Source organism: Zingiber officinale, chromosome 1B, assembly GCF_018446385.1.
Source record: "Zingiber officinale cultivar Zhangliang chromosome 1B, Zo_v1.1, whole genome shotgun sequence".
NCBI classification, from domain to species: Eukaryota; Viridiplantae; Streptophyta; class Magnoliopsida; order Zingiberales; family Zingiberaceae; genus Zingiber; species Zingiber officinale.
This window is the reverse complement of record NC_055986.1, coordinates 151645004-151659272: the sequence shown is the minus strand read 5'-3', so window position 1 is coordinate 151659272 and position 14269 is coordinate 151645004. Positions and strand designations below refer to the sequence as shown.

General features: G+C 40.2%; 1 protein-coding gene across 1 annotated transcript; it reads right to left on the bottom strand.

Annotated features, from left to right (window-relative positions):
- Window positions 1-2711: 2711 nt before the first annotated feature.
- On the bottom strand, window positions 2712-6270 carry LOC122043439 (subtilisin-like protease SBT4.3). Its single transcript, XM_042604043.1, has 11 exons — window positions 6169-6270; window positions 5963-6054; window positions 5797-5888; window positions 5345-5582; window positions 4733-5243; window positions 4397-4479; window positions 4065-4271; window positions 3921-3932; window positions 3745-3856; window positions 3390-3603; window positions 2712-3250 (listed from the first exon to the last, which is right to left on the bottom strand). Exons 1-11 carry the CDS (start codon window positions 6268-6270, stop codon window positions 2712-2714), a joined length of 2202 nt encoding a protein of 733 aa, XP_042459977.1.
- Window positions 6271-14269: the final 7999 nt, after the last annotated feature.

The following is a 14269-nucleotide window of genomic DNA, read 5'->3' as shown; positions in this document are numbered from 1 at the left end:
GTATTCGTCCCAAATTTCAAAAAATTAAAAAAAAAAAAGAATAATCAATCGGAAGCCCTAAATATCGACCTAGAGATGTTAGAATTTCATGAAACAAGTTTTATGAACTTCTAATTTTCTCATGATCTTAAAAATATCTTCATCCATAATTTTAACATAATATATTGAGTGTGGTGATTTTTTACCATGAATTAGGTCATATTCATGTTAAAAAATCATCACACTTAATATATTAGGTTAAAATTCAGGATTAGAATATTTTTATGATCAGGAGAAAATTATGAATGCATAAAAACTTGTTTCATAAAATTCTAAGATCTCTATGTCCATATTTAGGGCCTTCGAATGATTTTTTTTTTTTAAAAAAAATGGGACGAATCTTGGATTCATTCCAGATTTTGGGGCGAGTCTTGGATTCGTCCCAGATTTAGGGACGAATCCAAGATTCGTCCCAGATTTAAAAAAATAAAAAAAATAATCGGAGGCACTAAATATGAACCTAGAGATGTTGGAATTTCATTAAACAAGTTTCTATGGGTTTCTAATTTTGTACAGATCGTAAATATGTCTTCATCCATAATTTTAACCTAATGTATTTAGTGTAGTGATTTTTTAACCCAAATTACGTCAAATTCAGGTTAAAAAATTACCACACTCAATATATTATTTTAAAATTAAGGATGAGGTATATTTATGATCAAGAGAAAATTAGAAACTCATAGACTCTTGTTTCATAAAATTCTGACATCTGTAGGTCTATATTTTAAGTTTTAGACACATATTCAAACATGCGTTGAGCGTTAACATAATTAATAGTAAACTATCTATGTTTCACTAAATATGAAAATAAAGATATCGAAATTTCATGAAAAGAATTTCTATGAGTTCCTAATTTTCTCCTAATCATAAAAATATCATAATCCATAATTTTAACATAATATATTGAGTGTGGTTATTTTTAACTTTAATTAGGTCATATTCGTGTTAAAAAAATCATCACACTCAATATATTAGGTTAAAATTCTGGACTATGATATTTTTATGATGAGGAGAAAAATACAAATATATAGAAACTTATTTTATGAAATTCTAAGATCTTTTGGTTTATATTTAGAGCCTCCGATTCATTTTTGTTTGCTTAATTATTTTTTTGATTTTGGGACGAATACTGGATTCGTCCCATATTTTGGGACAAATTCTTGAATTCATTCTAGATTTTGGGACGAATTCCTGTATCCATCCCAGATTTGGAGACGAATCCAGTATTCGTCTCAGATTTCAAAATTTTTTTTTAAAAAAAAGAATAATCAATCAGAAGCCTTAAATATCGACCTAGAGATGTCGGAATTTCATGAAACAAGTTTCTATGGATTTATCCTACACAAAGGCCACCCCTTTTTTTCTCTTGCTCACCGTCGTCGCTCTTCCCTGCATGTCTCCTCCACCTCTTATTCATCGTCATGGCCAACCACCATTTCTGGTCAGACACGCTGCCGACGACACCTCTTCCGACCAGACCTCGTCTAACTGTTGTCCCCTTTGGTTCTCTCGTCTTCCAATTTGACTTGCTGGTAGTCGCTATCTCAAAGCATTTGACACCGGTCTAGTGTAGATCCATCGATGTCGTATGCCTTTGATGTCAATTAGGCTCCCAAGGTCTTGAGCCTTCATTGTTGAGAATTTTTGTTGTACTCTGTCTTCGTAGTCGATCTGATTCCTCAGTCTTCGCGGTGGATTCGGTTCTTGGATCCCTAGCCGTTGTTGTATTTCGGCTTGTAAGCCATTGCCATGTTTCTGGAGCCCTATCTGCTGCTATGTTCTGGCCCTCTAGTCGTTCGTCCTTTGAGCTATTGCTGTGTTTCGTCCTACGAGACATTGTTATGCTTTGCCTCCAGCTCCACATCGCCTTCTCCAATTCCGTGTTAGCATCTTCGGTCCGCTCTTACGGGTCTAGTATACTTTTACATTTAATTTTTATGTACTTCATAACAATACTATTTATTTGCTTTAAATATTTCGTTGGAGATCTGACTTGAGAGTTGGAGTGGAAGACCGGGGCAACCTGGACTCCCTCTAACGTTTTGTCTATCTTTTCTGATTTTCTAGCAACTTTAAAGGCACTATTGATAGTAGACTTTCTAGCATATTTGGTCTCCTCTTCTTGGTTTTTTTAGGAGGTACAACGATTCAGTCAATATAGAAAGCAATTCATCATCCTCTTTCCCCTTGGGCTATGGTGACTTGGTTGTATTGTAGCCAACTCACCGATATTCTAGATAGAATCATTACCCATTATTAACTCGGGTTCAATATCAACCCGGGTCCTTTTAAGTCCGGGTAAAATGTAATTTTTAGAAGCTTGGCAGCCCGACCTCTCGACTTGTCTTCCCGAACTCCGACAACTTTTAGAAAGTTGAATGGCTGGGTGTCAAATGATATTTGGAAATGTGACGTATCCTAGCCCGTAGTACATTTCTTCTGATACATTAATAAATTTTACTTATAAAAAAATATTTATTATTTTTTTGGTATTATGTGAAATGTGAATTAAATGCATCATGAATATTTTACTTACGACGAGTATTATATAGAAGTTTGGAGATTGTTATTCAATCATGTGATGAATTAAGTAGAATGATAATAGAATTTTTTTCTCAGGTTCATTGACAAAATAGAATTGTAACATAATACATATTTTTCACATTGATAAATCAAGATGAGAAATCGGTGTAGACAACCATCACACTCCTCACTAGATGCTTCCCGTCCGACCAAATGACAGTCGCCGGCGCCGTCGAATTCCCTGGCAATGGCCCGCCAGAAACCGACACAGTGAACTGTCTCTTCTCATTCAACTCCGAAAACCTCAACTTACTAGGATTCACCACCACATTAAGTCTGCGATCAGCCCGGACCTCGGCCTTGTACTTGCTGGGTCGGGCGCTGCCGACGTTGGTCACTGTTCTCAAGAACTTGGCAGCGAAGGCTTTGCCGGACTGAACATGTAAGGCCATGGAAGGGTAATTGAGATCCCTCGCCGTTCCAGTACTGGTACTGGAAGAGCAGGAACTGGAGTCGCCGGTGACGATCCCGATCATGGTTTCGTTGTAGCCCGAGTCGCAGAGCATTTGCACGTAGTCACTGGCACCGGCGTTGTAGACAAGACCTGGGTCGACGGCGTTCACCGGGTTCAGTTGGCCGGCTCCATACGATAATTGGTCTTGGCCGGCAGAAGGATACATCGGTTTGGCTGTACATATAAATTAAATTAAACATGGACAAAATGAAAAAAATTCGCTGAAAAGAAAACAGAACAAATTAAGGTATGTTAAATATAATAAATAACATATCAATTTATATATATATATGCATATGACAATTAGAGAGACCTGTCGTCATGAGCGCAGACATGATGGCTGCCGGCGACCAGTTTTGGTGGAAAGACTTGACGTAGGCGGCGGCGCCGGTTACGTGCGGGCAAGCCATGGAAGTGCCCGAGATTATGTTGAAGTTGACGACCCTTGTGTCGTTGGGGAGGTTTGACACCGATGCAACCCGTGACCAGGCGGCCAAAATATCAATTCCTGGAGCACTTATGTCAGGCTGCATGCATGCAAACACAAATTAGTAGTACATTGCCAATTAAGTTGCGATTAATCCATCAAAAATGTGAAGGTAATATAACTGACTGTGATTAATGATGAATCATTAATTAATTAATTAATTAATTAATTAATTACTGACCTTCAAGATGTCAGGGGTGATTAAATTGGGGCCTCTCGATGAGAAGGAAGCGACCAAGGGAGCCTCGGAGTCGAAAACTGCTTCACTTTTTTGGATGTTAGCCACAGGATTTCTGGCCAAGATCATATATATACATGGATTATTATATAGTACAACAATAGTATATATACACGTACCTCGATATTGAACTATGGAAATACAAGCAAAGAAGTTAAGTGCATGCAATACTTCTCAACAAATTAGCTAGCTAGCTAGATGATATTAAAATAATACTAGCTAATAATTATATATTTCCTCAATTATATATAAACAGTACTCACTTTGTGTTGTTTATGTAGTTCAAAAGGTTGAGGCCATCCAATGAGCTGATTACAATGAATGGAATTGGGAATAAGAAGGAAATATTAAGTGAAGAGTCATCTATAGATATCAGTCCTTGAATGCCCTTAGTAAAAGTTTCGTAAGAGAGTAATTTGCAGAGAAGAATCTTTCCTTTCACCACATTTTTATCTGGCATACTGCAATCCCTGAAACACAGTAATTAAGCAATAGATAAGTTAATTTGGCAATTGATATATCCTAAGATCAAAATGGTCGCAACGTAACTATATACAAGAAGATAGAGAATATATATAGCATTGTATCTTCGTACCCTGGAGAAGTAGTTGCATTTCCCGGTAAGTAGATCAACGGGTGAAACCTATTTGTTGTCGCAAACGTATTGACAGAAGCTCCCTGCATTTTTTTTCCTTTCAAAAATTACTTAAAAATATATAATAATTCCTTATTTTCATTCTTTTTAGCAAAAAAAAGAGAGAAAGAGAGCATATAGTATAAATAAAAAAGGAATTAATGGAGTGCAACATTATCTAAAGTAATAAGTATAATACATAAATTATAAGACTAGCAAGTTTAATTTTTGCATATGGTCAAAATTAAATCACATTAATATTATCTTTAAATTGAAATGGACTAATTACTCACTCACCAAAGTGGACACGTGATCGCCGGTGACTACCTTGTCAATGATGTGCCTATCGATGCTGCTCGCCGCTGCCGACACCATCCACGGTGCCACGTTGCAGACTGTGCCATGTTTCGGCCCGTCGTTCCCAGCAACGGCCGATGTCAAAATCCCATTCGCCATAGCATGGAAGGAGCCAATAGCTATCGAGTCCTGGAAGTAATCCAGAGCCTTATAGCCGCTGATTGATAGAGAGATGATGTCGACACCGTCGGAGATGGCATCGTCAAACGCTGCCAAGATGTCATGATCGGTGCACCCCAACGCCCAGCACACCTTGTACACCGCTAGTCTCGCTGAAGGCACGGCCCCCCGGGCAGTGCCCTTGGCGAGGCCGTAGAGGCTGGCGTGGGAGACGCTTCGGCCGGTGGCGGTGGAAGCTGTGTGCGTCCCGTGACCATCGAAGTCGCGCGGCGATGGTTCTTCCACCGGGTAATCGCGGAAGCTATTGTAGTAGCGTGCCCCGATGATTTTACTTAATTCAATCAATCATATTTAATTAATTAATTAATTTATATTAGTCATAACTTTAAATCGAGTCGATGAAATATATAATTGTAAATTTTATATACATACTTGTTGCATGTCATATTTACGCAAGCGCCCTTCCATTTCTTCGGCGGAGGTCCCAATCCCTTATCATTGAAGGACTTGGATTCCGGCCATATTCCAGAATCGAGCATTCCGACGATGACATCACTTTCCAGTGGAGGATTTCTATTTACACTCTGTGGGAAGTTGAGGAAATCCCATGACCTCGTTGTGCGAAGCTTAAGGGTTCTACTATGAAACACCGAAACTATTCCTTCCCTTTCTGCAATTAATTAATTAATTAATTCATAATTTTAATTAATTTTAGATCATATTTTATAAATTAATATATACCAACAATTGAACAGGTACGAATTAATTAATTAATACGCGTTCAATTGTTGCCTTGTTGGTATATATTAATTTATAAAATATGATCTAAAATTAATTAAAATTATTCCCTCCTCCATTAGATATATAAATATAAATTAATATACCGCTCAACTTGTCGGCCTCATCAATCGAAAGTTTGGCAGCAAATCCGCTGAAACTCCTTTGGTAGCTATACACCAAAGACTCACTAGGCGAACTGCATTATCATAATTTATTTTAGTCTCAAAATTTGACAAAATATAATAAATAACATATCAATTTATTAATTACCAGTTCACGAGAATTTCTTTGAGCAAATTAAGATGGAGTTCATAAGTTGGGTACTGGGATGCGTGTTGAGCTCCCATATACACAATATAAACCTGTGGCATGCATGACATTTATGTATGGTGGTGGTACCATTGATCATTCAGTACAGATTAAAACAGTACGTGTTTACAAAGGAAATCTACAAACTATATATATATATTACGTACCCTTCTTTCTTCATTTGAATACGCAGCTGATGCAATGAGAAACACAAAAGATGTGAAAAATGTAAGAGAAATTAGATGCGAATATGGTAGCTGAGGAGTCATTACTCTTCCTTTGGATTTCTATGAAATTCTACGTATGATGCATGGAATTTTATAGTGGGTGCCAACTAATGGAAAGTTTAAGATCAATGGACAACATTACACGGTGTCACGGCTATAATAGAAATAATAGCGGTAAAATTGTAATGCCAAAAATAAATTTACAGGTAATTTTCTAAACAAATTTAATTTTAAATACTAAAATATTTTAAAATATAAATTAAATAAATAATTTTAATTGATAATGAAATTAATTACTTTATAGGCGAAATAAATTTTAGTTAATATTTTTAATTTTTTATTGATCAAAATGAATTTTACCGATTGGATTTTGTTAGTAATTTTAATAGCTATAGATGAATTTATAGGCCCAAATTTAAATGGTAATATATTCAATTTAATTGATAATTATATTAAACTTTAATTATTAATTTTTTAAAATATTAGTAAAAAATTTGATCAGTAATTATAATTATTTATTATTATAATTATACTAAGATAAATTTTAAATAATTTTTTATAAGTAAATGTGTTTAATTATTTATAATTATTTATTACTACAAAACACGGAAAGTATTCCTTCCCTTTCTGTAATTAATTAATTAATTGCAGAAAAACCAAAATACTGAAACTATTCCTTCCCTTTCTGTAATTAATTAATTAATTGCAGAATAATTAATTCGTACGTATTCAATTGTTGGTATATATTAATTTATAAAATATGATCTAAAATTAATTAAAATTATTCCCTCCTCCATTCGATATATAAATATAAATTAATATATCGCTCAACTTGCCAGCCTCATCAATCGAAAGTATTTAATATAAATCAATTGTTGGTATATATTAATTTATAAATTAATATAAATATATAAATATAAATTAATTACAACTATTTAATAATTATAATTATTTATTACTATGAAACACCGAAACAATTCCTTCTCTTTCTGTAATTAATTAAATAATTAATTCGTACGTGCTCAATTGTTGATATATATTAATTTATAAAATATGATCTAAAATTAATTCAAACTATTCCCTCCTCCATTCGATATATAAATATAAATTAATATACCGCTAATTTGTTGGCCTCATCAATCAAAAGTTTGGTAGTAAATCCACTGAAATTCCTTTGGTTGCTATACACCAAAGATTCACTAGGCGAACTGCATTATCATAATTTATTTTAGTCTCAAAATTTGACAAAATATAATAAATAACATAACAATTTATTAATTACCAGTTCACGAGAATTTATTTGAGCTCCCATATACACAATATAAACCTGCGGCATGCATGACATTTATGTATGATGATGGTATCATTGATCAATTAATTAAAACAGTACGTGTTTACCAAGGAAATCTACAAATTGTATATTTTTTTTCTTTTCTTTTGAATTACGTATCCTTCTTTCTTTATTTGAATAGGCAGCTGATGCAATGAGAAGCACAAAAGATGTGAAAATTGCAAGAGAACTTAGATGCGAATATGATAGCTGAGGAGTCATGGATTTCTATGAAATTCTAGCTGCATGGAATATTATAGTTGACGCCAATTAATGGAAAGATTAAGATCAATGGACAACATGTATTACACCGTGAGTTGTAGCGGTGTCACGGTTATCAGCACAGATCTCTTGGACTATTTTTTTTGGTTCAAGAGATATGTCATTCGTATTTATGATTGGATCGCGATCGTGATCCGGCCGCAAATGGTTGCGATCCCTTCCTAAGTTCATCGTCCCCACCAGGTTATAGTTTTTGTTCGGAGCGGACGGGCAGAAGCCTCTGGTGGTGGATAAGTGGTCAGGTTACTGGGCGTCGAGCGAGGGTGTCCTTCGGACGGCTTCCGGCCACCCGCTCCGAACAAAAACTATAACCTGATGAGGATGGTAAATTCAGGAAGCATGGAATTTTATAGTGGATGCCATCTGATCGAAAGCTAAGATCAATGACAACATGTATTACACGTAGTTGTAGCGATATCACGGCTATAATAGAAATAATTAGTGGTAAAATTGTAATGTCAAAAATAAATTTACAGGTACTTTTCTAAACAAATTTAATTTTAAATACTAAAATATTTTAAAATATAAATTAAATAAATAATTTTAATTGATAATGAAATTATTTACTTTATAGGCGAAATAAATTTTAGTTCATATTTTTAATTTTTTTATTGATCAAAATGAATTTTACTGATTGAATTTGGTTAGTAATTTTAATAGCTATAGATGAATTTATAGACCCAAATTTAAATGATAATATATTCAATTTAATTGATAATTATATTAAAATTTAAATAATATTTTTTTAAAAAATATTATTAAAAATATTTGATCAGTAATTATAATTATTTAATAATTATAAGGAAATCTACCAACTATATATATATATATATATATATATATATATATATATATATATATATATATATATATATATATGATAAGGTGCGTGATCGTGGGGTCGGATAGATGATGTGGTTGGAAGTCAAGCTCACAGGATGGTCCGAAGTCAAGCCCATGTGGTGGTCAATAGTCAGGCCTACGAATAGTCAAAAGGCCGCCTACGTGGCGGCCAAAAGTCTGGCCTATGTGACGGTCAAAGGTTCGGATTACAGGATAACCCAAAGGGGATATAAGCGGCATTTAGGGGTCAGACCTACATGATAAGTAAGAGTTCAGAAGGATACGAAACGCAGGTCAGGAATCACAGGTCGGGATATACGGCTCAAGACGTACAAGTCGGGATATACGGCTCAAGACATACAGGTCTGGATATACGAACCAGGGCGTGCAGATGGAAGAACACGGGTCGAAACATACAGGTCAAGAATCAGAGGTCGGGATATACGGCTCAAGAAGTATAGGTCGGGATATACGACTCAAGATATACAGGTCTGGATTTACGAACCAGGGCGTGCAGATGGAAGAACACGGGTCGAAACATATAGGTCAGAAATCACAGGTCGGGATATACGGCTCAAGACGTACAAGTCGGGATATACGAACCTAGACGTACACAGGTCAAGACATACATGTCAGAATATACGAATCGGAACGTACAGATTATAGGTCAGGACATACAGGTCGAGATATACGGATCCGGACGTATAAAGTAAGGTAGGCAGCTTCAAGCTCGCCGGGCAGGATACACAAGGCAGGATGTACAGGTTTGGATATACGAATCAGGGCGTTCAGATGGAGGAACACGGGTCGAAACATACAGGTCAGGAATCACAAGTCGGGATATACGGCTCAAGACATACAGGTCGGGATATACGGACCCAGATGTACACGGGTCAAGACATACAGGTCAGAATATACGAATCAGAACGTACAGATTAAGGAATACAGGTCAGGACGTACAGGTCGGGATATACGGACCCGAACATATAGAGTAAGGTAGGCAGCTTCAAGCTCGTTGGGCATGAGACACAGGGCAAGATGTACAGGTCAGGATATTCCAATTGGGATGCGAAGGTTAAGTGACCCAGATCTACAGAGTAAGGTAGACGACTTCAAGCTCATCGGGCAGGAGACACAGGGAAGGACATACAGATCAGGATATTCCAATTGGGATGCGCAGGTTAAGGGGCGGCTACAAGATGAGCGACTACAGGCTCACAGGACAGGGAGTACAGGGCGGGACGTGCAGGTCAATATATACGAATCAAGACGTATAGGTCGTGATATACAGACCAGTATGTATAGATCAGGAAGTATGGGATAGGATAAGCGGAATCGAACTAAGTCATACAGGTCGGGACAGACGGAATTGGACTTAGGCGTACAGGTCACGACTTATAAAGTAAGGTAGGTTAGGAGTTCACAGGACGAGACATGCAAGATAGGGCCGAATATGTAGGTCTGGATTTATGAAGTGCCAAATACAGGTTAGCTACAGGTCGGTGCCCATGCGGAAACGAACTAAGTTGTACAGGTCGGGACAGACAAAATTGGACTCAAGCTTATAGGTAGGCGTACTGGTCACGACTTACAAAGCAAGGCAGGTCAGGAGTTCAAAGGACAGGACACGCAGGACAGGGCCGGATATGCAGGTCTAGATTTACGAAGCGACAAATACAAGTTAGCTACAGGTCAGTGCCCACGCGGAAATGAACTAAGTCGTACAGGTCGAGACAGACGGAATTGGGCTCAAGCTTGCAAGTAGGCGTACTGGTCACAATTTACAAAGCAAGGCAGGTTAGGAGTTCATAGGACAGGACACACAGGACAGGGCTGGATATGCAGGTCTGAATTTACGAAGCGGTAAATACAGGTTAGCTACAGGTCGATGCCCACAGGTTGGGGTCGACAGGTACGAAGACCCAGCCTAGGGATAATGGACTTAGGAGGTCACGTACTACACGATAATCAAACAAGGGAATTGCAACCACCCGTTAAAGAATAATCACAACGTGTCAGGGAATATGCTAACGGTCTAGGGCTCATTGCCCCCGATTCCTCCTTCGACCTATAGGAGGATGCCCCGTATCAATCACTGTCAGACAAAGCCTGACACCCGACATTTCCTGATACTCGTCAGACTCCAGAAACACCCATAGTAGTATAAAAAGGGAGGCTTCGTCCTTACGCAGGTACGTTCACTCGTCATTTTGTTGGATCAAAAGCGCTAGAGGGGGGGGGTGAATAGAACTCGTGGCTATTTCGCGTTTCAGAGTCAGAAATCGTTCGAGAGTTAAACCAGCGGAAACAAAAAGACAATCACACAAGAACTCGAGGAGTTACTTGGTTCGGAGCCTGTGGCGACTCCTACTCCAAGGCCTGCGATCTTTGATCACTTCCAGTGGGCAACAACTATAAGCTCGTTAATTGTGTTTACAAGATGAAGTATAATGATTAAAAGAAGCGACTAAATTATACCAACGACAATAGGAAAAATTGAAGATTCGGAGCTTCGGGCCGTCAGTGTCAATTCGCAGCACTTCTAGGTCGTCTCGTTGGCAGTACGTTGAAGAAAGAAAGCTTAGAACTTGATTGTCTGAGTTCTGCCTTGAGACCTTCTTTTATACTGTGCTGAAGGCGCCTCCAAGCCTGTCTAAGGTGCCTCCAGGCCACCGAGTCGCACGTGTGGATTAACACAGAACTGGTCGCACCTTATCTGGTTTAAGGCGCCTTCAAGCCTCTTCAAGGCGCCTTTAAGCCTTGGTCCAAGGCACCTCCAGCTCCTCTGGATAGCTGGCTTCGGCTTGCACCCGAGGCACCTCCAAGCTCCATGGAGGCCCCTCGGATACTGTTCATCCGAGGCTTAACTTTGGTTTTTTGTACCTACAAGATGTGTTAGCTCCAAAACAATAACCTACCCTGCAAGACAAATATTAGCACACATAAAATATAGTAAAGATAGTAAATGACAGTCTCCGAACTGTCCAGGGCTGACTTCGAATTTCCGACTGGAAACCCTAGGTCGACCCAACGCCTATTGTTCCCTCTACGGGGAACACGTCCTCACCTACTCCACTCAGAAGAGTTACCTGATGCCAGAACGATCCTCCAGACCGACTGGACTTTTCCGCCTAGGGTTACCGCCCCTAGGACCTAGGGTTACCGCCCCCTAGGACCTAAGGTTACCCCCTTTAGGATTTTCACCACTTAGGGTTACCACCCCCTAGGACCTAAGGTTACCACCCCTTAGGATTTTCCTTCACCTAGGGTTACCACCCCTAGGGGTTTTCACCTACCTAATCGCAGTTAGGATTTTCCTGCAATCTCATTCAAGTGCATAAGATAACAACTAATCTTAACTTTGAATCCCTTTGCCATTATCAAAACTAAGGTTCGATCGTCGGATGCTTCCCGCACCAACACATTACACACTCGTCTTTTACTTTTCGTCTATTTACTGTGCTTCTGGGAAAAAAGTACCTAACTTGAGCATCGGAGGGCCTGACCCGGGGACTTTTTCCCTGGTTCTTGGTCTCTAACATATGAGCGGCTCGTCTGAGTGTGCGGAGGGTCCTTACCTCATCGTTTCCGTCATCCCCCCCCCCCCCCCCCCCCCCCATCATCCACTCGTGGAAGCCCTTCCTGCCGGTGCCAGATCGACCAGACTCCTTCGCAACTTTCCATCAACACCGACACCAGCACTGCCCGCCTCTGTCCGACTCAAATTCCGGACGGGTTCAAATTTGGCGCCGTCTGTGGGAACACAACTACCTGCTCCGGAACATGAAGATGGAGGATTCTGGGTGCATCAACGTTACCATGACAGCGGGAGAGTACAAAATCTTCAAAGAAGCTAAGAAGCGGGTGATTTCTGAAAAGCAACAGACTACCGCCTCTTGACCGAGAAAGTTGCAGGAGGTTTCCAAGGAGCCAGCTCACGCCTCTGACCGAGGCTCCAAGAGAAAGCAGCCTATGGAGTTTCCCCCTGCTTTCTACAGGGAGCATGGCCAGGGCTACTATCAACCGGACCCTGTAGGTTACAACCACAAGGAGCAACCGCAGGTCTCTGTGGCGGAAAGTTCTCTACCCAAAGACTCAAAAAGGGGGAAAGCTACCGTCCTCTGAGAAGAACGCTGGGTGGAGCCGGAAGAGAAAGTGCCCTTCTCCTCCAGAATACTGGAGGAAAAGTTACCGAAAGGATACAGGCCCCCAACTATTGGGGAATATGATGGCAGGAAGGATCCTGAAGATCACCTCCATAAATTTAGAAACGCAGCTCTGCTATATCAGTATAGAGATGCTGTTAAGTGTCGGGTGTTCTTGAACACTCTATCGGGCTCTACCCAGAAATGGTTCGATGGACTGCCGCACGGGTCTATCACCTGCTTCTCAGATTTTAAGACTGCATTCCTGCGCCACTTCGCCAACAGCAGGAGATATCAAAAGATCGACCACTTCTTGTTCACTCTCAAGAAAGGGTCCGTTGAGCCATTAAGAAGCTATATCAAGTGCTTCAATCAAGTGGCCCAGGACGTTCCCTCAGTCACTTCAGAAATACTTATGAGCGCCTTCTCCCATAGACTGACCGAGGGAGAATTCTTTAGAGACCTCATCAGAAATCCCGTAAGGAATTTTGATGAGATGTTGGAGAAGGCCGCCAATTATATCAATGTGAAAGAAGCGCAGGCAGCACGAAGGAAGGCAGATAAGCTGCCTCCCTCTACTAACAGACCGGAGAGAAGAACACCTCAACCGCCTGCTCAACCTCTCCCACACGGTTGGGAAGCCCGACCTGCCTTCCACCCTGACTAGGATGTCCGACTTGGCCCACGTATAGCTACAGTCCAGGCCTTAGGGACCGCGTTATTGTACTTACCACCGGTCGCACACACATGCTACCAGCGATTGCGTGCAATTTGCTCGAGACTCCCATCGTGTTGCTGAGCTGGGCCTGCCACCTCCCGAGCTGACCCCTCAGGTCCAAAGGATGATGGAGGAGAGACGCAACCTGGCGGGACAAGGGGGTAGGCCCCAATTAGATCAAGGAGGACCTAGTGTGCCGCAACAAGGACACACTGGGGAGCCAGGAGAAGCTCGGGAGGCCGAAAATAGGGGCAACGCGGCAATCCGAGACATTGGTATGATCTCTGGAGGACCCAATGACGGAGATTTAGGCAGGGCGCGCAAATCCCATGAGCGTTGGTTGGAGATCCATGCTGTAGGATGCAGCCGGGAGCAGGTTGTTGGCCCTGTTATTAGCTTTGGGCCCCAGGACTTGGAGGGACTGGAGCCGCCTCATGACGACACCCTCATCATCAAGGTTGTCATAGCCAACAGCCGGGTGGCTCGAGTCTTCGTTGACACTGGGAGCTCTGTCAACGTATTGTTCAGGTTTGCTTTTGAAGAGATGCAGATCGACGCCAGCGAGCTCCAGCCGGTGGCCACTTCTTTATATGGGTTTACTGGCAATGAAGTAAAACCCATGGGCCAGATCAAGTTGGCCATATCCCTAGGGAGTGAACCATTAGTAAGGACCAGGAGGAGCACCTTTATCATGGTGGACTCTCCCTCCTCTTACAATGTCAT